Genomic DNA, 26,217 nt, shown 5'->3' on the forward strand with positions numbered 1-26,217 from the left:
GCATCTGATAACAAACAACAGTTATCAGCTCTTAAACAATGTGCTGTAACAAATTTGAAAGCTTTTGGTCTGATCATTGCCCCAGAGAAAGTGCAGGAACACATGCCTTGGAAATACTGGTATGTTAGTGACTAACACTCAAGTTATGCCTCAACCTGTGAAGTTAGACATTGATGTTAAAACTGCTACTGATGTACAGAAATTGGTTGGTTTAATAGGTTGGATTAGATCATATTTAGGCATAACTAATCATCAGATGCAACTATTGCATGATTTGCTCTCAGGCACCACCTCCTCTACTGATGAGAGGCAACTGACCCCAGCAGCAAAGACCCTAGAAGAAATTGAATTAGCCTTAGCACACACATTTGTTAACAGATTAGATACCCATGTTGGTGTTCAAGTGTTTATTTTGAAGGACCATGAAATACCATGTGGAATACCGTGTCAATGAAGTGATAACTGGGAAGATCAACTGCATATTCTGGAACGGATATTTTTATCTTTCAATAAAGATAACAAAACAGTAAAACCTCTTGCTGCTCTAAAAGAGAGACAAACTCACCAAGTCCCTCTGTGGGCTGTAGCTCAGCTCACTCAGTCCCTTATCAGTCCCTCTGGTGCTGGAAATGCCACAGCCCAGGCCCGGCCCAGTGGGCCACAGGTGTGAGCTGCCCGTGCTCTTCTGGTGTTCAGGCCAGAGCAGGTTTAAACAGGTCCAAAGAAAAGGGAAAAAAACACCACAGTTCAGGAACTTGTTTGGTTCAGCTAGCTAAAACTAACTAAAAGCAAAGGAGAGCTCTGTCCCGCTGTCTGTCCATCCGCAGACAACACAGTCCCAGAGCAGGAATGTGGAGGAGCAAGTGCAGTTTCTGAAAACAAACTGCATGCTGCTTCTCTACCCCTTCACTCTCAGGACAGGTCTTGAAGGTGTAAAACTTATTATTCAGCATAAACAGAACAGACTGGGGATACAAGCACCAAATAGTCAACCCAGAATATACCTCAGGGACCATTCAGTACTCCTTGATGTCACCAGAAGATAGGATTGAATGCAAAAGATTTTATGGGATTGAAATTCAACAAATCTGCTCTTCCCAAGGAATTCCCATTGTAGGCCTGCGTCCTGATGGAGGTTCCTGCCTCTGGGTTTATCTAGGTACCCTCAGAGAACCAGGAAGATGTGGAGCCCCCCAGCCAGATGCCTTCCAACTTGGATCACCAGGACCACGGATCATCAGGGCTCTGCCCAATGGGGGTCACTGGGGATCATCCGATGCGGATCCTCTCATGGGGGATGGAGCTGGAGCAGTGCACAAAGCTCTTCCCACATTTGGGGCACTCACAGGGCTTCCCTTAGTGGCGCCTCCGTTGGTGTCGGGTGAAAGTTGAGCTCAATGAGAATCTCATCCCACACTCCCCACACTCGTAGGGCCTCTCCCCGGTGTGGATGCGCCGGTGCAGGGTGAGGGTGGAGTTTTGCTTGAAGCCCTTCCCACAGTCGGGGCAGCGGAAGGGCCTCTCCTCGGTGTGACTCCGCTGATGTTTGAGAAGATCGGAGCTCCTGTGAAACCTCTTCCCACATTGGGGACACTTGTAGGGCCTCTCCCCAGTGTGGGTGCCCTGGTGTTTTCTCAGGTCAAAGTGCCACCCATAGCTCTTCCCACATTCCAAGCAGGTGTAGGGCCGTTCCCCCGTGTGGATGACCTGGTGCCGAATCAATGCTGAGCTTCCTCTGAAGCTCCTCCCACATTCCCCACACTTGTAGGGCTTTTCCCCAGTGTGGATCTTCTGGTGTTGCGTCAGCTGGCACTTGATGCTGAAGCTCTTCCCACACTCCCCACACTCATAGGGTTGTTCCCCAGTGTGGATCCTCTCATGTTTCCTCAGGCCAGAGCTGTATCTAAAGCTCTTCCCACATTCCACACACTCATAGGGCTTTCCCCCAGTGTGGATCCTGTGGTGTTGCATCAGGCTCCCCTTCTGGCAGAAGCTCATCCCACATTCCCCACACTCATAAGGCCGGTCTCCAGTGTGGATCATCTTGTGTTGCATCAGCTGGCCCCTCTGCCTGAAGCTCTTCCCACATTCCCCACACTCAAAGGGCTTTTCCCCAGTGTGGATCCTCTGGTGTTGGATCAGGACAGAGTTGTGGCTGAAGCTCTTCCCACACTCCTCACACTCAAAGGGCCTCTCCCCAGTGTGGATCACCTGGTACTGCCTGAGGCTGGAGCTCCAGCTGAAACGCTTCCCACATTCCTCACACTCATAGGGCTGCTCCCCAGTGTGGATCACCTGGTGCTGGATCAGATCTAAGCTCCGACTAAAACCCTTCCCACATTCCAAGCACTTGTGGGGCTTCTCCCTGCCATGAGGCTTCTCCACCAGCTCTGAGCTCTGGCTGGATCTCTGGCCGCCTTCCTGGCTCAGGGGGGCTCTTTCCTCCCTGCAGCTCCCTGGGCTGGGTTTGCAGCCCCTCCTCGTGCGGAATCTCCAGGGCTTTTCCTCCTCCTCCATCCAGACACGCCCTAGGAATGAAAAATCCTGGTTTGGAGAAAAAAACAAGATGAGAGTGCCTTGGACTGGGAGTTCCTCCTTGCCCAAGTTCATCTCATTAGGTCATTGGGCATCTTGTGTCTCTAAGAACCCCCAAAACACCACAATTCAGCACAAAAGTCCTCCAAACATCAAGACACAGATCAAAAACTTCCAAAACATCAACATTCAGCAAAAGCCCCCTCCAAATATAAAGATTCAGCCCCCACAAAAAAACAAAGCACCAACAATTAGCCCAAGAAAGCTCAGAAACACCAAGATTCACCCCCGGGAAAATTGTGGATCCCAATCCCCTGTCACCTGCTGCATGTGGGGGGGGGGCAACGCTCCTGGGGCTGGGGTTAGAGGCTGCAGATACATGGAGAGGTGGAACCTTGTGCTGCTTCCTCTTCCTGTTCCTCCTCCTGTGTCCCCACTCTTCCTCACACTCCTCTTCCTTCTGCTATTCCTCTTTCTCCTGCACAATCCCACCTTCTCCTCCCACGGGCATCGTTTGACCCTTTTGTTCCTCAACCCTGCTTCTCCTTCCCTTCTCCTCCTGCCCCAGGCCCAGCACCCGCTGCCGGCTCCCTCTTGCCCCCAGGCCCACAGCATCCCACGGCAGGGGCAGGGATGGAGCTGGGGCAGGTCGGGCTGGGGCAGCGCTGGGCTCTCGGCCGCTCCCGCCCGCACTTGGTCCCCACTGCAGCCGCTCCCACCAGGACAGCGCGGGGGGGCCCGGCCTTGGCGCTGCCCCACTCCCACCTCCCCAAATTCCCCTCGCATTTGGAGAACAGGGCATGGATGGTGTTGGTGTGCTGCAAAGGGACTGGGTGAGGGGGAGTGTGCAGCAATATGCTTAAGGCAAAAAGCCGCAGGAGGAATCTTTGTGGGAAGGAAAAGGATGATGGAAAAGCAGAGGAAGAGAAAAATACTGAGGACTGGGATGTTTTTCAGCAGGGTCTTATCCTCAACATTTGCCGGCTGATCATTTGTATCCCCGGTTTCCAGGAGAGGAAAACAAGGAGGTCAGGGTTTCAGGGGGTTTCTCTGTGGGGGGCAGCGGCAGCACCGGGCGCAGAGGTGCGGGACCGGGAGCACGGGCTGGGGGCCTGGGGGGAGCTGCGGGGCCGGGCCGGGGCTGTGGGGCAGCCGGGGCTCAGCGCCGGGCGCTGCCTGACCCCACCAGCCCCGGGCAGGGCCGGCAGTGGCCCCCGGCCCCCAGGAGGCTGCGGGACGCCCCGGCCGCTGTCCGGCCCCGTGGAGCTGCCGGCCCTGCCCGCCGGGGGGCGCCTTTGGACACTGCGGCAGGACAGGGACCGGCTCTGGGATACGGGCTGGGGAGGGCACCCTGAGCACAGGGACGAGGAGCAAGGAACACCTGGGAAATACAGATTGTACATGGAAGGATCCAGATTTTCTTCTAAGGATTTGGTTTGGGTCCTTGGAGAAATGAATGATTTTGCAGAAAACTTAGCAGCTGTCAGAAGGTTAGGGTTAGGGTTGAGTTGCTGATGAGAGCTGATTGCTGGGTGCTTGGGACCTCTGTTTTTTTGGGAGTTTTCCCAGGAGCGGGGGAGGGGGGGACGGGGGAAGGGTGCAGAGATGCCGGAGGATTCAGGCTGGGGGTAGGGGCTGGGCGCAGTTGCTGGCCCTCTCTCAGTTTTTTGTCCCTCTCTCAGGTTTTTGGAGGAAGGCAATTGGAGCTGCTGCTCTTAGGCTGCTCTTTCCACTGCTGCTGACAGAGCCCGTGTGAAAAATGTCTATGATTGGCTTTTCACAAACATTAAAATGAGTATTATACATGTTATGTTAGGAAGTTATGCTGTAACAATTTTTTTAAGTAGTGTGTTAAATGTAGTTTTAGGTTATAACATAATGTTAAAATAGAAACTATGTATGTGGGACAGTTTTTTAAAAAAGGAATGAGGACTCACACCAGATAGCAGCCACAGGACACCTAAATCTTTCAGAGAAGAATATTTTATTGCTCAATTATCAGAAGAAATGAACTTGTTCCTGCCTTGCTCAGCCCTGAAGATGCCATCAGGATGAAGAGGAAGAAGCTGACACTGACCAGACAGAATCCTTTGTTGGAATAGAATTTATGTATCAGGTATGAGATGTACAAATATGCAATGGGCTATGGTTTTTCACAGTTAATCCTCTATTAACGTGTGTCCATTTTTGGGCTTACTTTGCCCAGGAAAAGGTACCCGAGCCGTTTGTAACTCTTTGTTTCCATTGTTTTGTATTGTCCTAAATCCTAATTGTCCAAATTTTTATTAGTCTAATTGTATTACTATTTTTATAACCATTTTATTACTATTAAACTTTAAAAAGTTTAAAAACAAGTGATTGGCGTTTTTCACAATTATGGTAGCAGAGGATGGTTACCAACAACTCACTGCCGGTGCTTTAGGAGAGTCAGAGTGGGGAAGGTGCCCCCTGCCCTCTTCAGCAGCCTCGCTCTGTTTGCCCTGGGGTGACCGACAGACGCAGGTTATGGTGGACAAAAGGAGACAATAAAACAAAGATAAGGGAAAAAGGCTCCCTACAACCATGGCAATTGGCCCCCTAAGAGTAGTAATGTGCACGAAGAACATGGGAAGGAAAAGGGATTGGTAAGTATTTCTCAGGGGGGATGAATGTGAGTGAATGAGAGGCGGGCTGGTTGTGCCAGACCTGCCAAGTGAGTGCTGGAGTCTCCCATGCTGCGTTTCTGACTTTCCGCGGTAAGTGGCCAGTAAAGAGACAAAGTGGATGTTAAAAGGAGTGAGAGAATCCCCCGGGGTAACTGGGACTGGGTCTCAGAGAGGGGCTGGACCCCTCGGAGGAAGGGAGCAGAGGAGTTTCCTAGCCCAATCCACTAGGAAATGGGACAAAAGGGGCTCCTAAAAACCTGCTGGGTTGAGGGATAAGAGTGCCCAAGAGCATCCAGAATTAAAAACTGCTGGGTTGAGGGATTAATATTCCAAGAGCATTCAGGGTTAAGCAAAATTCTGCCGGATTGAGAATATGCTCAAGAGCATCTGGGATTGGACAACACAGGTGGATTGAGAAATAAAAAAATGCCCAAGTGTTGGGGAAGATGAAACAGGAAAGCCTTATAAATATGATTGTCTGGCGAAAGATTTTGACAATATAGAAAGTATAAGCAAGATTGAAATCAAAGCAAGCTTTGAGATACCTCAGTTAGTGAACAACTGGAAAACAATGGTGTGGCCCAACTGAAGGTAATCCCCTTTTGATAGAACAATACCCTCTGCTTGCAGACAGATCCGAGGGTCAGAGCAGATCCTGCCAGCTTGGCAGAAGGGGTCCAAAGAGGAGTTTTTAGGGTTTAAAATGTAACACAGTGTGGTAATGTAATGATTCTTATAGGCTGTATGTAAATGCTATAGGACGTGCATCTTGTACTAGATTGGCTGTTGAGAAATAGAACATTTGACACAAAAGAAGATTTATTGTGTTGTAATGGGAACCTTACTCTCTTACGCTTTTGGTCTCTTACGTTTTACTCTCTCAACCTCTCATCCTCTCTACCCCTCTCTTCTCTCGGGCCTGCTCCGAGCTGTGCCTGGCAGCTCCAAGCAGGGCCCTGCACCCGGGCCCTTTGCAATAAACCGCAAGTTCCAGGGCCTGGCTGCAGAGATCTCTCGTCTCCGTCCATCCCGACCGTCCTACCCCCCGACGCTCCTACACCCAAGAGCATCTGGGGTTGGCCAACACAGCTGGGTTGAGGGATATCCAATAGCACCAGGACTGGCCAGAAATACCTAAAATTGTAATAGGTGATGTGAATGTAAAAGGTACCTTATTGTTGTTGTGTGTGTGAGAGTGAGTCACACACAAAATCAGCCTCAGCTTCCTGGGCAGGTGGGAAGGGGGGGCTGTGGAAAGAGGTGTGTGTGACCCACAAATAAGCCATTGTCCCTTGGGTGGGTGGGGGCTGTGGCAGAGCATGTGTGTGACTGCAAACGGGCCATTGTCCCCCCGGGCCTGTGAGGGGGCCGTAGCTGAAGAGTGTGAGTGACACAAATCAGCCTCACAGGTGAACGGGCACCGGAGGCAGCAGAGTCAGGGCCCTCCCAGGAGGCCGGGAGATACTGAGACCCAGAGGCCAACGCCAAGGGGAGGGGGCCACAGGGAGCCGCGATTCTCTGTCAACAGGGATCCACTTTGTGTCCTGAGCGTGTGAAAGAATGTGTGGAAGTGAATGAGAAATAGAAGCGAGTGAATGTAGACAAATGAAAGTATGTGTAATGTAGATTGTGCATTTTAAGCTTCACTATATCTCCTTGGAGAGAGGTGGATTGCACTGAAAGTAGTGTGAGAAAAAGGTTTTTTATTTTTAAGTGTGTAGTTGAAAGAAAAGTGGTATTTAGGTTGTTAGTGAAAGTGAAAAACAGAGGCAGATGATGAATACATAAGATCTTGAAAAATGAGACAGAAAACCAGTAAGTTGGATTAAAGGGAAAAAAAAAGAAAAAAAAAATAGCCCTTTGGGAGTTATGTTAGCTAACAGAGATACAACTCCTTGCAAAAGGAGAAAGTACAGGGTATGTAGTAGTTGATGGGAAAAACATGCAAACTGTGGAAAAAGGGAAATTAACCTTAAACTAGTAAGCTCAAACTTGTGAATTATATACTTTAAAAAGAGCACTAGAATATTTAACACAAAATAAAGGAACCATATCTACTGATTGAAGGTATGCCTTTAGAGAAGTACATACCTTTAAAAATTTGGAAAGGAAAAAGATTACTTAATTCAAGAGGAAAAGGTTTAGTACATGAGGAACTTATTTCAGAGGTTTTAGAGGCATTAAAATTACCTAAAAGAGATAGCTATAGTACATATTGAGGAACCCCAAAAGGGAAAGACCCCAGAAATAAGAGGAAATAATTTGGCAGATGACGAAGCCAAGGATGCAGCAGAAAGTGGAGCTGAGTGAGTTATGTTAATATTAACTCCAAACGAGGAAAAACTGGAAATTCCAAAGTTTAGGGAAGCCAAGAAAAAGAATTAAACAAGACAGGAAGTGAACAAGATAAATCAGGGAAATGGAAACTTCTTGATGGAAGACAATTACTTAATAAAATGTGCTTACTAGGAAAATATTAGAAGACATGCATCAGAAAACCCACTGGGGTACTCAAGCTTTGTGTGATCATTTTTTAAGGAACTATGGGTGCACTGGGATTTTTGGAGTAGCAAAGCAAGAAACTGAAAGATGCTTAATTTGCCAAAGGATAAATAAAAAGGTGATGAGAAAAACAACATTAGGAGGTCGTGAGTTAGCTCGTCGACCATTTCAAAGTATCTAAGCAGAAGTTTAGATTTGTTAGGTTCTGGATTTATTTGTAAAAAAACCCGTTTAATCTAGAAGAAAGAGAATATACCATAGGTTAGACAGTAGATTTTAGGAGAATAAAAATCTTTAAAGTATCGGAAAGCCCCTAGACAAAACAAGAAAAGAAAAAGAGGAAATGAAAGGGAGGGGAACAAGAGGAAAAGTCAGAAAGAGAGTGGGATCCTCTGCAGCTCTTGCCCCCTCCGCTCGCGGCCGAGGCGCCTGTCCCGGGTCCCGGCTCGCTGCCCGCCTCAGCTCCGCCTGCCCCGGTTTCCATCCCAGGTGCGGGCTCACTGCCCAGGGCAGCTCCACCTGCCCCGGCGCTGGCGGTGAATTTGTGTGCCCTGCTCCCACTGCCCGGCCCGCGGCCGCTCTGCCGGCCATGCTGGGGAAGATGGGGGTTGCTCTGTCCTGCCGCGTGGGCCGAGGTCACCGCGCCGACCGCACCGAGGGCGGGTCCCAGCCATCCCATCCCCGGCTGCCCTGCCCGTGCCAGCTGCGCTGGGCACCGCCGCTGCTGCTGCCGGGGTCTCCCACCTGCCTTTTCTCTGCCGGGAGCTGCCGGATCAGCCGCCATAAGCCATGTGGGGGCTGCCCACGCTCCGGCTCGGTCTCCACGGGAAGATCCCCCTCTGCCGATTCCGGCAGCAGACCCTGCCCACACTCCCACCGAGCCTCGGCGGGATATCCTCCCCTGACCCCGGCCTGCACTGAGTGACATCCCCTTGATAATCACAGCTCCAGCTGTTCAGGGAAACTCTCTCTCTACAGGAAGCACCTTATCTAAACACTAGGAGCTCAGTTAAAAGGCAGCCCTCTCCAAATTCTTTCTCAAAACACGGGAGAAAGGCCATAGAAGGTAAAAACGTGAAAGAGTTAGATGAAGGGATTGCTCTATTTCCGTTGAGAGAGGTTCCCATGGCAGGGATGCGCTGCCCTGCCCCGCGGGAGCCACCAGCGCCCCTGCCGGCTGTGCCCGGAACTGCACCCAAGGGGAAAGCGCCGCACCCGAAAGGCCGGGACTGGCTCCGGGCTCTGTTTGTTGTCACTGCCGGAGCTGGTGTTGTTTCTTTGCTTTATTTACACACTAGTAAAGAACTGGTATTCCTATTCCCATAGCTTTGCCTGAGAGACCCTTGATTTCACTATTGTAAAACTTAAGAGGGAGGGGGTTTGCATTCTCCATTCCAATAGAGGCTTTTTCTGCCTTCCCAAGCAGACACCTGTCTTGTAAAGCAAGACAAACACCCACAGGCACTGAGGGGGGCTGCAGGAGGGGAAGAAGAAGGCCCTGCAGCACTTGGGCACAAAGGCCCAGCAGGTGAATGCAAGAAGGGAGCAGCAAAAGGCCAAGCTGAAGGCAAAGGCCAGGGCAGAGCTCCTACAGCCCCTGAGGGATCAACCCCAGGGCCCAAGGGGGCCCCAGCACCCAGGGCACGGGCTCGGCCACAAGCACCCGGCAGAGGCATTGCCCTCCTCGGCAGGGGACAGCCCACCCAAACAGCCCCTGGCAAGGAATCAGGGCTCCAGCTGCAGGGCACAAGGACACTGCAAGCACAGACAGCAGCACCCTCAGGACCAGCAAGTCCACCCCTTGATGGACATGGATTGGCAGGGCTGTCACAGCTCCCATCACACCAGGGACCCTCCACACTGGAGCCCTTGAGAACATTCAGGTGGGTCTGCATTGAGAGGAGGCATTTTCAGATGGACACAGGGGCCTCTCAATCCACTCTGAATCTTAGACCTAAGGGAGGGAGAAATGCCAAAAATGTCTTTGATTATTCATGGCATAAGTGGGAAAGCTGTATGGTTTTATTCAACCACTATTAGTAGATCTGGGAGATGGATTTGAAATGCATGAAGTTTTATTTGCTCCTAATTGCTATCATGATTTACTGGGAAGGGATTTGATCGCTAAATTTGGAACGCAAATTAATATTATAAAAGGTGATACAGAGGCCAGTTCTGTTGTACCTCTGTGTCAAATGTCTGGCCAGGCCTATGCTGAAGTGAACCCTGAAGTGTGGGCAGCCCCAGGGAAATAGGGAAGATCAGATTTGGAGCCTCTCCAAAGTACTCTGAAGCAACCAGGACAAGTGGTGTCTAAAAGCAACAGCCTGTTCCAGGGGAGGGAAGGAAGGGGAATCAGACAAAGCGCAGGTCACCGCCCCATGCTCAGCTCAACCCAAGGAGCTGTGGGTGCTTGTAAGAGCCGGGCACTGAAATGCCCTGAGCAGGAAGGCTTCAATATCTTCTGCTGACACCATGGCACCTAACAGGGCGGCAAAAGCAATTCTGACTGCTTCAGCAAGCACTGGATCAGAGATCAAGGTATATTCTCCCCCAGGAAGCTGGGCTGGCACAGAGCCTGCCCTGGGACTTTGCTGTTGCCAACACCCAGCCAGGACATTGGCTCCTGCCTAAGGAGTGCAAAGCAGCACCACTGGTGGCCAAGGGGCCCATGCCAAGTGTCCCTGAGGCCAGAAACAGCCGCCAGCACAGCTGAACACGGGGAGGGGGGGGGGGACCCCTCAGCCTGGCCTCAGGGGCTCTGAAGCCCCGGAGATTTGCACTTCCCGCCTGCAGCAGGACCATGGCAGCCGCCCCTGAGCCTGCCCTGAAGGCAACGCAGCAGCAGCCAGGGCTCCACAGCGGGCCAAGCCCCTGGGCCTGCCCACAGATCCTCTGCTCAAACCCTCGGAAATCCTGGCCACCCTCCTCTGGCACCTCCAGCCACTGCAGCCAAGCCTTGCTGCCACTGCTGCAGCTTCAGCGCTGGCTGGGCCTGCACTGCCACAGCTGCTGGGGAGCACCACGGCACAATTCCACTCTGGGGCTCACTCACACCCACACTCTGGGCTGCCTAGAATAAGATTACACCATGAGAATGTTTTTTCTAAATAATCCTACTTTCATATTGTCAGTTAGGTTTGGGGGTGAGAATCAGTTTTGATTCTCGGCAGAAGAAGTAGAAAATATCTTTATTGCTTTGGATTCTTTTTCAGTGTGTGTTTGCCTGGCTGGTGGAGATGGCAAAATTTTGGTCCGCCTTTTCTGGTGTTTACCTCCAGGCTGCGTTTAGAAGAGCTTTAAAGGTGACCCTTTAACTCACAAACCGTTAATAGAACACTCTTCAAAAAAACCCCCAAAAATTAAAAATACCCCAAACCCTGGCTTTTGGGGTGGGGCGCATATGAGTCATGCTCTGGAAGAGAAGCTTCATTCCAGGCAGCCTGCAGAGGAGCTTTAGAAATGCAAATGAACACTGCTGGGCAAAGCCTGGACAATGTACCTGGGTCTCTTGCCTGGGGCAGGAATTGGGCTCATTCCCTCTGTCCCTCACCCCAAGCTCTGCCTGCTTGCACTGATGGAATTTGCACAGCTCAAGGCAGAGCCCAGGGTGAGGATATCTGACCCTGCAACAGAAACAGGCGAAGCTGCAAAGGGAAACAGCAAATGAAGAATGTTGGGAAAACTTCACTATAAATAAATGGGGGGGAATCATCCCTCTGCCCACTCCAACATGTGCTGTCACTGTCTGTGTTATATAGGGTGTATTAGAGCACTGAAATGTTCTTGCTACCACAAGTTCAGGGAAATCAGATGGGAATCCAAGTATTTGATGATTTAAGTAGAGAAAAGCATCAATTGATGCAGTCCTTGCTGAGAGCGCGGCCAAAAATTGTGAAAAGATGAACGGCCAGCAGAACAAATCCTATAACACCATGGACCAGCCCCTGGGAACCCAAACCAATTCATGTCAGGAGCCACGGAACCGATTTCTCATTTCAATGGCATCATTAGATTACAAGCTGCCCTGGGAATAACCAACCAGACAGCTCCAGCTCCTGACCTTCCTGCTGAGCAATCCCTGAAATGAGGAACATTTCAGTGGATTGGTCAGCCGTCCGCGACTGACGGCACCGTCGCCCAATCGCAGCCAGGGGCGGGCTCTGCACACGGCACAGCCTCGCCCCGCGCTCTCAGGGCCCCCCGGGCTGCGTGAGGGCAGAGCCGGAGATGAGGAACAGCCCTGGAACGGGCCCGGGCCCGAGGGGGATTGAGCTGAAAACACAAACAAACTTCTCCGCACCTCCCGCCACGGCTTTCCCGAAGCACTGCGGCTTCTGTGGCTCCGGTCAGCGAGAAGCCCCGGAGCCTCACTACTGCTACCTCTAATTAGGAGCATCAAGGAATCGCTTTGATTTCCGCCAAAAAGGGAAAACTGCCCCAGCCCTGTGGATGAGTGGGCGAGGGGAGAGATTTCTGACAGAAAACTCTAAAAACTCAGAGCAGGATAATGAGAAGTAAGTGAAGAGCCTTAAATCCAGCCTTCCCCCACGCCTCCCTCCTTCCAGCTGCACCTCCTACCCCGGCAGTGCCGGAGACAGGGAATGGGGCCGTGCTCACTTCATGCCCCGGGGCTTCTCCCTCTGCTCAGGGACGGGAGTCGTTCCCCTGCTGCACCCTGGGCTCTCTCCCACCGGAGACTTCTCCAGGAACTTCTCCAAGCTGAGTCCATCTCACGGGGCACAGCCCCCCTCCAAGTGCTGCAGCGTGGGTCACTGTGCCCCGGGGTCAGTCCTGCCAGGACAGGCTGCTCCAGCGGGGCCCCTCTGGCCACGGGGTCACAGCCTCCTCTCAGGCATCCCCGTGCTCCAGCGTGGCTGCTCTGGGGGCTGCAGGGGGATCTCTGCATCCCCATGGATCTGCAGGGGGATCTCTGCATCTGGCACCGCCGTTTTTGGAGGCACCAGGAATAGGCTGAGCTCTGCCTGAAGCTCTTCTCACATTCCCCACACCCTTCCCGGCACAGGGAAGCTTTTGCCTCCTCACAGCTCCCCAGGCTGGGTTGGCAGCCCCTCCTCATGTGGGATCTCTGGGGCTTTTCCTCCCCATTGGATTCCTGCGCCGTGGAGCCGTTCCAAATGGCCTCTTCCACGAGGTTCTGTGGCAGGGATTTGTTCTCCCTGGTCTCTGTCCGCAGCTCAGTGCGTGAGGGAGGAAGGACAAGGAGAGGAAGAGACAGGGAGAAGGGAAAAGGAAAAGGCAGGAGGAGAGGAAGGAGATGGGAAAGGAACATAGATGGATGTAGGACAGAATGAGGAGAAGAAGGAGGGTGGACAAGGAGAAGATGGGATTTGCCTCCATGCCAGAGGGAAGGGGAAGGAGATCCCCCCAGTCCATCCCTGGCAGGATGGCGTTGGCAGTGAGGCTGTCCTGCAGCGATGCTGGGCTGGGAGATGGAGCAGCAGGGAGGGCAAAGGGGCAGTGATTCCTCCTGCCCTGCCTGGCTGTCCCAGTCTGGAGCATCCTGGCGCTGCCGAGGCCCCTGGAGCGTCCGGCACTCAGGAGCCCGGAGCTCACGGCTGCTTTATAAAGCTGACAAAGTCAGCAGGATGCGTCTGTGTATGCTCTGCAGCAAACTGGGTTTATTGGTACAGGAACAGGGGACAGGTAAGGTTCATCTACAACCAGCAAATGTTCATGCACTTCGACAATGACGTGGGTCAGTACAAGGACCGGGAGAGATCCCTCAGCAAATCCAGCACGGGCACAACAGACCCAGCCTGGACACAGGGAGGGAATTTATTACCAACCAAATCACAGCAGCACAAGGAGAACGGAAAGAAATCTCTCCAACACCTTCCCCCTACCCAATGGGGATCACCCAGAACAGGGGTCACCAGGGCTCTGCCCAACGGGGGTCACTGGGGATCATCCAGCACAGATCCTCCCATGGGGGATGGAGCTGGAGCAGCACACGAAGCTCTTCCCACACTCGGGACACTCACAGGGCCTCTCCCTGTTGTGCAAGTGCTGGTGAGTGACGATCTCTGAATCCCATTTGAAGCTCTTCTGACATTCCAAGCACTCCTAGGGCCATTCCCCAGTGTGGATCTTGTGGTGCTTGCTCAGGTCGGAGGTCCCACTGAAGCTCTTCCCACATTCCCCACACTCCCAGGGCCTCTCCCCAGTATGGATGTTCAGGTGTTCCATCAGGGTGGAGCTGTAGCTGAAACCCTTCCCACATTCCAAGCATTTGTGGGGCTTCTCCCTGCCATGAGGCTTCTCCACCAGCTCTGAGCTCTGGCTGGATCTCAGGCTGCCTTCCTGGCTCAGGGGGGCTCTTTCCTCCCTGCAGCTCCCTGGGCTGGGTTTGCAGCCCCTCCTCGTGCGGAATGTCTGGGCCTTTTCCTCTTCCTCCATCTGGCCACAGCTTGGGAATGACAGACCCTGGTTTGGGGAAACCAAGGTGGGAGCGCCTTGGAGTAGAGGCTCCTCGTGGCCAGGTCCATCTCTAGAAGTCAGCAGGAGTCTTGTGTCCATGAAAATCCCCACAATGTCAAGATTCAGCCCCAAAAAGCTCTCCCAGCAGTTCCCTATTGCTGATCTCTCCACTTTTGGGGTTCCAGAGGTTTCCTTTCCTTAGGATCATGGGGGTCCAATGGTTCCAGGGCTTCTCCATTCTCTGGCGTCCTGCTCAGGGATGATCCAGGGCCTTTTGGGGGTCCATGGGGGCCCTTCTCCCCTGATGCTCTACTTTGAGATCCCAGGGATCCCAGGGGTCCCTCCTCTCCAGGCTCCCCCCCTTTCCAGTCTGCTGGGGTCCCCCAGCTCTGGGATTGCCCCTCTCTGCTCTCCCCACTCTGGGGGTCCCAGGGGATCCCCTCCTCTGCTCTCCCAGGGGTCCCCAGGACCAATGTCCTCCCCTGCCCATACTGGGCAATGGCCACGTGGGCCCCCAAAGATCCCCCCAAGGGGCTCAGCTTTGGGCTCCTGCAAGATCCAAACCTACACACACAGAGAAAACAAAACCTCCCAGAGACACCAGATGATATTTGAGGTCAATTCCACAATCTGCGAGCTCCAAACACACCCCAATAAAAAACCCTCTCAGGGACTCCCCGACAGATTTGGGACGACCTCCCCCTCCCCGCTCACCTGCAGGACGAGGTGGGGGCGATGGTCCCGTGGCTGCGGCCACAGGGGGCACTGGAACCTCCTGTTCCTCCTGTTCCTGCTCCTGCTCCTCCTCTTCCTGCTCCTCCTTTTCCTCTCTCCCTCCTCCTCCTCCTCCTTCCTAATCCCACCTCCTCCCCAGTTCCTGCCTTCTGTGTATTTAGAGTGGAGGACCTTGCTTGTTTTTAGAACTAGAACAAAGATCCCAGATGGACCAAGGCTTGCTGCTTTTAGTCAGAACTATCAGTGACTAAAGGTCACGTTTCCTTTGCTTTGGTCCTGTCCTTGTTCTCCTCAGTGTTCAGGCTGGGCTATGGGGTGTCCTTGTTTGCTGCATTTTGAGTTCCTCTTGCATCCTTTGGGCCATGGGCTGTGCCCTGGGAGGGTTCTTTGTGCTCCTTTGTGACACAGGAGAACCTTCCAGGCGGTTTCTGCGTGAGCAGCTGCTGGGATGTCACAGGAACAGTGCCACGTCCCCGTGGTGTTCCCGTTGCTGTGGGACACGGAGGCCTCAGTGCCCAGAGTGGCTCTGGGCTCGCTGCCGGAGGATCCTCCTGCCCGAGGCATTCTCAGCAGCCAGCCCAGCCCTGTCCTTCTGTGCTTGCAGGGCTACAGGCTGCAGGCGTGTGCAGCGCAGCCAAAATGATCCAGCACGTGGCTGCTGCAGTTTGCACTCTGTACTCTGTGGCTTATTCGGGGTATTTTTTAACCCACTTGGCACGTAAGTTGAGGTTTTCCCTCGGTGCAGCATCTGTGGCTTTGGGCTTGCTGTGTGCTTTCTGTTCTTCCTCTGGAGCTGAGTTGGCTTTGGAACCAAATGGCCATGAAGACACCATTGCTTTGGGAGAGCTCCTGCCAGCAGCTGCAGCTGAAAAAGGGGGTGTCTGCAGCCAGCGGGGTGTGCACAGCATCTGCAATGAGCCCTGGGGGGTTCTGTTCCCTCAAGCAGGGAGTCTGTGCCAGCAGAGCCTGGAACTCCCTCCGTTTGCTGCTCCAGCCAAGAACTGACCCAGCCCAGTATTTTGTGCTTGTTCTCTTGCTTGCTGTGGGAAGGGACTGTGGCTCCTGGAGGGATGCTGTAAAAGCAAAATGCTCTCTTGGGGTTGCCTTGCTCCGTGGCATTTCCCAGTAATGGCAGTTTTTCTCCTAAGAGCATCTGGTTCATGTTCCCTCTCCCATTGCAGGGCACCTCATGTCTGCATTCCGAGCAGCTCCTCCTTCGGTGAGTGGGAAAGGAACCTTTGTTGTTTGGAATTGTGCAGCAAGTTGTGAGCTCAGCATGTGGCAGTCGAGGGCCAGCCTGGGAGGCTGAAGGAAAGTTCCTGTCAGTGTCTTTGCAGCAGCAGCAGCAGCAAAGGAATTCCCATCAGTTTTCTCCTTTTCTGCTGAAGAGTTTTTGAAGAGCTGCAGGTCTGGTTTTGCAGGCAGAGGATTGCTTGCTGGCTTAGCCATGGTGGAATATGGAATTCCCAACAATAAGTGGCAATGTCAACTTTAGCCCATTGTTAGTTGGAACAGCTCCAAACCCCATTTCTGCGTAGTGCAGCTGGATGTGCAGCTGAGGATAAATAAGGTGATAACTGAGATAGAACTTCCTGTCCCTCACGCTGCCGTCTGTCCACAGGGCACAGAAGCAGCACCAGCACCTCCTGGGGCTCCCTCTGCTTACGAAGAGGAGGTCAACAAGGAGGAAGACAGCAGTGAGCTTCCCGCTGCTCTGGGGGACAATGGTGAACTTCCCTCAGCGCCGGGAGATGACAGTGAACTTCCCGCTGCTCTGGGAGACGAGGGCGAACATCCCGCGGGGTGGGAATGCAACGGCGAGGCTCCCGCGGGGTGGGACAAGGACAGGGGACATCTCCCGGCCTGGGACGAGGACGGTGGATGTCCCCTGGTGTGGGACCAGAATGGCCAAGCTCCCACGGAGTGGGATGAGGACAATGGACATCTCCCAGTGTGGGATGAGGATGGAGGACATCCTGTGACTTGGGAAGAGGAGAATGAACATCTCCCGGCATGGGAAGTGGACAGCGAACATCCCCTGGCTTGGAAAGAGGATGGCGAACCTGCAGTGTTTTGGGATGAGGATGGAGAAGCTGCAGCATTTTGGGAAGAGGATGGAGAAGCTGCAGCATTTTGGGAAGAGGATGGAGAAGCTCCCTCTGCTTGGGAAGAGGACAATGAACCTCCCTCCGCTGTGGGATCCTGGGCTGAACATTCTGACAGCAGCACAGCCGGGCAGCCAGAGGGGAGAGGGGAGTGGTGCCTGATGCAGCTGAGTACGTCTGCTCTGTTCCTGGGTGCCCGAGCAGGTGCTGTGTGTGTGTCTGGGCATCAGCTGCACCCAGTGTTGCTCTGCAGCTGAATGTCACCGAGTCATTTATTGTCCTTCCCCAGCTGACACCAAGGGGCTCACGGCCCCAGGGAGTGGGGCTGGTTGTGGCTCTGCTGCAAGGCAGGGTCTCACTCTGGGAGGGAGCGTCTTCCACGTGGTTTCTTTCAGGGAACACCGTGAGCGAGGAGGAGCCTGCCGAGAAATACCTGGAAGTGGAGCAGATTGGCCAAGGGTAAGTGCATGGCAGCTGCTGCTGCACAAGCAGGGCCGGGTGTTGTGCTGGTGCAGGATCAAGTGAGAAGTCAGGAGATCTCCAAGCACCTTCAGACTCTGGGCTACCATCCTGCTGTCTCTCAGTCCTGATCAGAATTGATAACTGTGGTCAGAAGGTGCCGTCAAAGGCCCCTGAGGCTGGCAGTGTCCTGCCTGCAGCAAGGAGCAGGACCTGGAAGATCTTCTGTCCCTGGAACTGGATTGCCTAAAAGAGCAACTCACCATCTGGTGACTGTCAGAAAACAGTTCTCAAGAAGATTTCTTTCAAATATTTTCCTTCAAAAAATATCCACTGGTCAGGATTATCAACCTAATGGTTTAGAAACAGAAACCAGAGATGAACTAATAAGTGCTCTATTCTAGCACAGGTAGCAGACCCCATCCATTCAGTAACAGACACAGAGCTGATGCACTCTGGGGGAAAAAGCATCACCTGCCTGATGGCAGGGCCCTTATGGAACCTGCAGGTCTTAGGCAGGAAATGGAAAAGGATGAAATGCATTCTTTTCCAGTTCTTTAGACACCCATTTCTCACCTCAGGTTTTGAACTAAAGCAATTCAGCATGGACATTTGGGATTTGCTCCAGCCCAATTCCTTCATGTTGGGTCTCAGTTTTCTCCTGCACACCTTGCATGGCAGAGGGCTGGTGGCTGCTGTGCTGTTGTTGGAAGGGTCGATGCACCCAGGTGTTTGTGAACGCTGCAGGCAGCAGAGATCTCCTGTCTGGGCTGGCTTTCCCTGCCAGGGCCTAAAGCGCTGCTTCTTTCTTCTCTGCTGTTTTGTCTCCAGGGCTTTTGGAACCGTTTATAAGGGACTCGACAGGGCCACTGGAGGAGAGGTCAGTGCCAACACGCCCAGCATGTCTGGCAGCTCTCCAGGGCTTTCCCCTCTGCTGGGAGCTGTGGCTGCAGCTTTGGGGGCCAGCAGAGCTTTCCTGCCTGGGCTGCTCCTCTGAAGGCAGAGCAGTGTCAGCCTGCAGAGCACAGCTGGGACAGACTTGGTCCTTCTGAAGCACCAAAGGAATGCAAGGAGGGCAGCGGTGTCTGTCAGAGCAGGACATGCTGGCTTGGCCTTCATATCTAAAAGTGTGAATGCTTTAGCTGCTGGAGACTGAGGCCCAATTTATCTTCATCCCAACCTTAGACAGGAACATTATTTAGCTATTCTTAGCTAAACTATAACAATATTATTTCCATCCTGCCTTTTATCTTCAAAGGATACCTCAAGGCCTAATTAGGGAGAGATCCTGCTTGGGCTCAGTTTGGGGTTTTAGTCCTACTTCAGCTGTTCACAGAGAGTGAGGGAGAGAAATGAGAAGATGGATGTCCAGAGCAAAGGTTTCTCCTAAAGCCTGAAGATGTGTTTGGGTCTGGTGTCAGTGACAGCCTGTGACAGGGATCACCTGAGCAATGGGTGTGCGTGTCTGCTTTGTTGTGCAATCCCAAACAGAGCAGTTGCATCTGAAATCATGACCAAATCCCATAGAATTGCTAAGGGGTTCCTGGCTGTTTTGCTCTGTTTTCACAGAACCAGAATTACCTCCTGCTTGCAAAATGGGTTTGAATAATAATAGTAGGAGTGTTGAGGCCATTTGAGAAGACTGTAGGTGCAGAGAATGTTGTTAGAGCTTTGAGGCTGACAGCTGAGGGACCATTTCTGCAGAGCTTGCAAGGCCAAATGTCTCTGGCCATGTGTCCTGTAAGCAGCCCCCAGCTGGCAGAGCAATGGGCTGTGGGAATGGCCCTTGCTGAGCTCTGGTGTCCCATCCCAAGGCAGTTTGGCACAGCCCGGCTCCGTCGCTCCACAAAGACTCGCTCCGTGTTTGCTGTGGCCTCCTGCCACAGACTCCTCCAGTTCAAGGCTGCAATGTCCCTTCAGGTGGCCATCAAGAAAATGAGTCTCAGAGGGCAGAACAGGGAACGAGCTGTGAATGAGATCCTGCTCCTGAAGGACAAGAAGAACCCCAACATTGTCAACTCTTTGGACAGGTGAGTGATTCAGCTCTGATCCCGAGCCTGGGCCCTGCATTAACCTTTCCTGGCATCAGGAGTCTGTAGCCTGTTTTGAAAATGCCTGACCCAGCCACATCTTCCCAAACCAACAGCCTGGCAGTTCACTCCCTCCATGTGCTTTGGTTGCTTTGCTTTGGTTTTTCCTTCAAGTTGACCCCGTTTGCTGTGTCTCCCAGCAAGTGCTGATAAACCACAGCAGAAATTATTTCCCTTGGCTTCTTCTTCCCAGCCCTTTTCCATTGCTACAGATGCCAGGAAGATCGGGTCCTTGTTTCCAGAAATGCCTCATTTGCCCATTTTTCACTGGCCTTGCCTGTTTCTGAAGGGACTTTCTGAAAGGTTTTCTGACTGCTTTTGTCCCAAGTGCTGCACGGCCTCCTCCCCTGGATAACCCTGGCAGTTGTGTTGCCTTGTTCTGGAGGGAATGGTGGAACTGATGAGTTCAGAAGCTGAACCAGCTGGGGCCAAGTGTTGTGATTCCATATTTATCTGGGCTGTTGCTAAACTGCATTTTTCACCTGCTTGCCATCTAAGGCCTCTCCTTTCTCACAGGTGTCTCCTTCCCCTTTAGACTGTGCAGATTCCAAGGGCTGTGCAGCCTGGCAGGAATGTCTCTCCATCTGATTCTGTCCTCACTGACAAGTGACCCAGAAACAAAACTCCCCTCCAGGCTTTTCCATGGGGGAATTGAGCTCTGCACTTTCATCTCCATGCCATTGTTTTCCTCTTCCAGCTTCCTTGTTGATGGAGATCTCTGGCTGGTGATGGAATACATGGATGGAGGAACTTTGCGGGACGTTGTCAGACAGACGCGCATGGCTGAAGGAGAGATGGCAGCTGTCAGTCGGGAGGTGAGGGATCCTGCTTGTCACTCCCATGGCTGGGACACGATGGTCCTTCCAAACAGGGTGTGAGAACAGGAGTGGCTCCATGCTCAGGGCTTTGTTTCTGAGTTGTTTTTATGAGCTGGAGAAGAAAGAGCCTCTGCAGTGAACAGCCTGCCAGCATCACTGCACTTCTACTCTGTTCTTGTTCTCTCTCCTGCTGTTGTGGTACTCTCTTTCTGGCTTGGATTTGATTTGCTGTTCTCAGCTTTGCCTTGAGCCGTTTGCCTGGAGCTTGTGTGCACTGCACTCCTGGCCTGTCACAGCAAAGCTGCTGCTGGCAGAATTCTGAGCTGTCCTTTCTGGTGTGATATATTCCTGCCATTGGTTTTTGCCCTCGTGTTTCTTGTTCTCTCTCAGTGTCTGCAGGGCCTGGATTTCCTCCATTCCAACCGGGTGATCCACAGGGATCTGAAGAGCTCCAACATCCTCCTGGGCATGGACGGCTCTGTCAGGCTGGGTGGGTGTTCCTGGCCAGGCACGGCGCTCCCGGGCTGCGGGGCTGGGGCTGCTTCCCAGGGAGGGCCAGAGCCCCACAAGGGCTGCTGGGGGCACTGCCCGGCCCCTGCTGCCAGCTGAGAGCAGCTGCCCCTGCAGAGAGCTCAGGAGAGGAGCAGGGGGCCAGCAGTGCCTTTGCTCTGGCCATGGCCCTTCCAGAGGGGCAGCAGTGGGAATCTAAAGCTCCAAGGGAATCAGTAAAAGCCACTGCAGGAAAGCTGAGGGTTTCTTGAAGGGCCCAGTTCCATCTTTCCTTGGCTACAGCCCTGAGGGCTTTTCCAGCTGACTTCACTACTACACTCTCAGACTGAGCCTGGGGAATCTTTGTGCTTGGTTTCCTCATTGCAGCTGCCTTTGACAGGGTTTCTTTCTGTCCTCAGCTGATTTTGGCCTCTGCGCTCAGCTCAGCCCTGAGCAGGACCAGCGCAGCTCCATGGTGGGCACTGCTCACTGGATGGCCCCAGAAGTTGTGACCAGATCTCCTTATGGCCCCAAGGTGGACATCTGGTCCTTCGGCATTGTGACCATCGAGATGGTGGAAGGAGAACCTCCTTACTTCAGGGAAACGGCGGCCATGGTAAGAGGCAAATTCTCCAGTGGCTGCAGAGGCTGCGAGCACAGGGGGACCCTGCACTGGGAGCAGCAGCTGGAGGTTTCTGCACATGGGAAGGGAATTCCCAGAGGACTTGTGCCTCCACACAGACGAATGTTCTGCAGTCTCCAGCAACAATTTGCTTTGGGCTTTTCGTTGTTGCAGCTCTTCTAGCTGAGAGGATGACCTGGAAATATGAAGCAAGTGCATCAGCTCTAATGTTATCTTGCAAGAAAACCCCACACCATCCCCAAATCCCAGCCCCAAACCCAACAAGATTTCTGCAGGAGTTTCTAAAAGAGGTTTTGCAAGATGATCTCCCCTGATTCTTCTCACTGGGAAACTTGTTGAAAACATGAAGATGATGGTTTAACATCCCCATAGTCTAACATATTTCTTTCCTAGTCCAAGCTACTTTTTCTGTGTCACCAAGCCTGTGCTTTCAGCATCACAAACCTCCTGTTTCTTGCCTGGCAGTTTCTGGGATGGGGCATCAGGAATGCATTTACTTGAGTGTCAGTGGCACTGCAGAGATGCACTTGATGGAAGAATCCTCTGAAATAACACAGGCAGACCACAGTGACTCTGGAAAATGGCCTGTAAAGCTGGTGTCCATATTTGGAGAAGCAAAATGGGCTATTTCTGATGGAGGTTCCTACTAACAAAGCCAGCCAATGAAACTGGCTCTCAAGGCGAGATCACTTGGATGTTGCAGTGGCTGTGGCAGCCCCAGGGTTTGGGTTTTCTGCTTGGCATAGCAAAATGAGCTCTGAGCAGCATCTCTGGCAGGGAGGAAAGGGGCCCTGGAGCTGGGGCTGAGGCCCCGGGGTGGATGTGAGCCCGTGTGGGTGTGAAGGAAGCTGGCAGAGCGCTGAGTTTGCTTTCCCTGCAGGCTCGCGCTCTGATCCGGCAGAACGGGACCCCGCAGCTGCAGGAGCCCCGGCGCCTGTCGGCTCTGCTGCGGGACTTCCTCGAGTGCAGCCTGGAGCCGGACGAGGAGCGGCGCTGGGCTGCCCAGGAGCTGCTGCAGGTGAGAGCCAAGGGCTGCAGGGGAAGCAGCAGCGCCAGGGAGGGGTTTTCTTGTGGGGCCCCCTCCGATAGTCTCCAGTCTCGCTGCGTTCCACGCGCAGAGCGAGCAGAATCCTCGCCCGCTGTGGCCTGGCAGGCTCCTTTCGAGCTCATCTGGACCTGGTGCCCCACAGCGAGCAGGGACATCTTCAAGCAGCTCAGGGGCCTCAGAGCCCTGCCTCACCTGAGCTTGGATGTTTCCAGGCAGGAGGCACCTCCCACATCTCTGGGCACCTCCTGTCAGTGTTTCCCCACTCTCCTGGTTAAAAAATTCTTCCTTAGATCTAATCTGAGCCTGCTTCCCTCGATTTTCAAACCATTTCCCTGTCCCTCTCCTGGAACAGAGCCTGTGAGGAACTTGACTCTGGAAAGTAACAGTTCATTTCTTTATTTTTTATCCTTTGGGCAGCACCCATTTTTATCATCAGCCAAGCCTCTCTCCAGCCTGACCCCTCTGATCACTGCAGCAAAGCAACTGAAGCAGCAGAAGAGCAGATGAAGCACTTGAGGACAGCTTCTTGTTACAGTAGTTAGGACAACTAGTTAGTTATGGTAGTTAGCATTGCTAGTTAGTCATGGTAGTTAGCACTGGTAGTTAGTTAGGGTAGTTAGCATTGCTAGTTAGTTATGGTAGTTAGAGCAGCCTGATTGTAATGAAAGTTTTTTTAATAAAAACTCTCTTAAACCTCAACTCCCCTGACGTGTCCCTTCCCTCTCCCGCTGTGACTCAGCTGCCCAGAGCAATGTGAGGGGAGAGCGGGCCCAGCCTGGCCCAGAGCTGAGCCCCAGCAGAGCCCTGGCAGAGCCCAGAGCAGCCTCGGCACCTGCAGAGTCAGCCTGGAAGGAGGCGCTTGGAGCCTTCTCGGCTGCACCCGGCTCTTGGCTACAAACTGTGTGTGCTGGAAAATGCCACCGGCTCTGCAGGAGGGCAGAAGGGGCCCGGGGAAGGCCCAGGTGCTCCATGCAAGGGAAAAACCTGCCCTGGGTTTGTTATAAATAACTAGGTAGTGTTGGCTTTTCCTATTATGTATTGACTTCTACAAATTATTCTTAATCACAACAATTTTCATAGAGTACAGTTTGTAATAACTTTTCACTGCTTTTGCTATAGTATAATTTGTCAGTTTTTTGTGGCCAATGCCCTGGCCCCTGTGTAGCTCATATCCTCAGAACATCATTTATGGATGATATTTCAGTTTGAGGACAGTGTGAAAAACATACATTATAGTTTTGGCTTTTGCAAAATATTCAAGTGGATGCCATGTGTTGTGCATTAGAATGTTAACTTTTACAGAAGTAGCCGTAGTTGTGAAATAAGAACTAATGTTTTTATTTTTGTAACTAACTGACAATAACAACTCAGAGATATTTGTGAAAGAGCTAATGTTCATTTAAAGTACTTGTGGAAGTAGCTAAAAGCGTCTGCATGGTCAGATAACATCTAAGGAATGGATGTGATGAGGACCCTGCCACTGACCGTTCCACTGTCAATAACTGTCACCTGCTGAAACCACAGAACAGGGGCCCTTGTGAGGCAGTGACACACAACCCTCAAAACAGCAATCCACGATTCCTGCACGTGCTCTAAAAAGGCAAGTTGGGGGTCAAACCAACCTAAAGAATTCCTGGAACATGTAAATGAGTTCCAGGAAATGTTTGAATATGTATAATCATTATGAATATGTATTTGAACAATACAATGGAGAAACTAGACAAGAAGAGTTGCTGTGGTTAACCGGTTTGCCTCTGGCCATTGCCAACACCCAGCGCTGTTACTGATTTGTCCCTTATTAGTCCTTATTAAACTTCCAAAAATTCTAAAGAGTGAGGCTCATTTCTCACAAAACCCAAGGTGCTCACCCCTTGCTCTTCCCCCAAAGCCAGGATTTGTCAATGCTAAATTTTGTCTGGACGGAGGAGAAGGAGGCTGCGAGGAAAAGGAAGATGCACTGGTGTGGAGGCCCATGGGAGTCTCAATCTCCCACCCGTGTAGGACTGGTCCCCAATAAGAAGAATAGATTTCAAGGTTATGGTGACAAGCTTGCTTCTCCTATAGATCTTTGCCGGCACATGCTGATTTTTGGAAAGTTATGTTACCCCATTGGCCTGTTGGCCTAATTACCCTAGTTCACCCCTATTACCCATCTTTGATTAGTCCCTAGCTCTCTGTCCCTCCATTGGCCCCAGTTTACTGCATTCCTCTGCCCCTGTTTCCCTATTAGCTGTCCCGACCCTTAACCCCTCCTTTGCCCCATTTCCCCCATATCCATTGGACCCTGACCCTCAGCTCCACCCTCACTACCCCATATAAAAACCCCCTGTGCCCTCAGCTTGCACCCTGTCTTTGTCCCTGGACCCTGTTCAGCTCTGTCCCTTGCTCCTGTACCAATAAACCCAGTTTGCTGAGATCATACCCAGACCCATCCTGCCGACTTTGTCAGCTTTATAAAGCAGCCGTGAGCTCTGGGCTCCTGAGTGCCGGACGCTCCAAGGGCCTCGGCAGCACCAGGACGCTCCAGACTGGGACAGCCAGGCAGGGCAGGAGGAATCACTGCCCCTTTCCCCTCCCTGCTGCTCCATCTCCCAGCCCAGCATCGCTGCAGGACAGCCTCACTGCCAACGCCATCCTGCCAGGGATGGACTGGGGGGATCTCCTTCCCCTTCCCTCTGGCATGGAGGCAAATCCCATCTTCTCCTTGTCCACCCTCCTTCTTCTCCTCATTCTGTCCTACATCCATCTATGTTCCTTTCCCATCTCCTTCCTCCCTTGTTCCTTCTTGTTCCTTCCTCTCCTCCTGCCTTTTCCTTTTCCCTTCTCCCTGTCTCTTCCTCTCTTTGTCCTTCCTCCCTCACGCACTGAGCTGCAGACAGAGACCAGGGAGAACAAATCCCTGCCACAGGACCTCGTGGAAGAGGCCATTTGGAACGGCTCCACGGCGCAGGAATCCAATGGGGAGGAAAAGCCCCAGAGATCCCACATGAGGAGGGGCTGCCAACCCAGCCTGGGGAGCTGTGAGGAGGTAAAAGCCTCCCTGTGCCGGGAAGGGTGTGGGGATTGTGAGAAGAGCTTCAGGCAGAGCTCAGCCTATTCCTGGTGCCTCCAAAAACGGCGGTGCCAGATGCAGAGATCCATGGGGAGCAGAGATCCCCCTGCAGATCCATGGGGATGCAGAGATCCCCCTGCAGCCCCCAGAGCAGCCACGCTGGAGCACGGAGGATATCCCGCCGAGGCTCGGTCGGAGTGTGGGCAGGGTCTGCTGCCGGAATCGGCAGAGGGGGATCTTCCCGTGGAGACCGAGCCGGAGCGTGGGCAGCCCCCACATGGCTTATGGCGGCTGATCCGGCAGCTCCCGGCAGAGAAAAGGCAGGTGGGAGACCCCGGCAGCAGCAGCGGCGGTGCCCAGCGCAGCTGGCACGGGCAGGGCAGCCGGGGATGGGATGGCTGGGACCCGGCCTCGGTGCGGTCGGCGCGGTGACCTCGGCCCATGCGGCAGGACAGAGCAACCCCCATCTTCCCCAGCATGGCCGGCAGAGCGGCCGCGGGCCGGGCAGTGGGAGCAGGGCACACAAATTCACCGCCAGCGCCGGGGCAGGTGGAGCTGCCCTGGGCAGTGAGCCCGCACCTGGGATGGAAACCGGGGCAGGCGGAGCTGAGGCGGGCAGCGAGCCGGGACCCGGGACAGGCGCCTCGGCCGCGAA

At 53.0% G+C, this 26,217-nt stretch overlaps 1 protein-coding gene and 1 pseudogene across 1 annotated transcript; one reads left to right on the forward strand and one right to left on the reverse strand.

Moving 5' to 3' along the window:
* Window positions 1–1,344: 1,344 nt before the first annotated feature.
* Window positions 1,345–14,102, reverse strand: LOC143695885 (uncharacterized; annotated as a pseudogene).
* A 1,395-nt stretch (window positions 14,103–15,497) lies between these two features.
* On the forward strand, window positions 15,498–23,017 carry LOC143695886 (serine/threonine-protein kinase PAK 3-like). The gene is made up of 11 exons (XM_077191093.1): window positions 15,498–15,576; window positions 16,040–16,077; window positions 16,480–16,555; window positions 17,359–17,422; window positions 18,254–18,302; window positions 19,343–19,452; window positions 20,210–20,327; window positions 20,721–20,820; window positions 21,239–21,435; window positions 22,343–22,480; window positions 22,928–23,017. Exons 1-11 carry the CDS (start codon window positions 15,498–15,500, stop codon window positions 23,015–23,017), a joined length of 1,059 nt encoding a protein of 352 aa, XP_077047208.1.
* The last annotated feature ends 3,200 nt before the right edge of the window (window positions 23,018–26,217 follow it).

The sequence above is a fragment of the Agelaius phoeniceus genome, chromosome 27 (genome assembly GCF_051311805.1).
Source record: "Agelaius phoeniceus isolate bAgePho1 chromosome 27, bAgePho1.hap1, whole genome shotgun sequence".
Classification (NCBI taxonomy): Eukaryota; Metazoa; Chordata; class Aves; order Passeriformes; family Icteridae; genus Agelaius; species Agelaius phoeniceus.

Bases quoted from the DNA above. Each gene is read 5' to 3' on its own strand.
- LOC143695886 (XM_077191093.1), top strand. From the start codon at position 15,498: ATGATCCAGCACGTGGCTGCTGCAGTTTGCACTCTGTACTCTGTGGCT. The intron at 17,423-18,253 runs GTAAGTGCATGG...TTTTGTCTCCAG, and splicing joins GTGGAGCAGATTGGCCAAGG to GGCTTTTGGAACCGTTTATA. The intron at 20,821-21,238 runs GTGGGTGTTCCT...TTCTGTCCTCAG, and splicing joins GGACGGCTCTGTCAGGCTGG to CTGATTTTGGCCTCTGCGCT.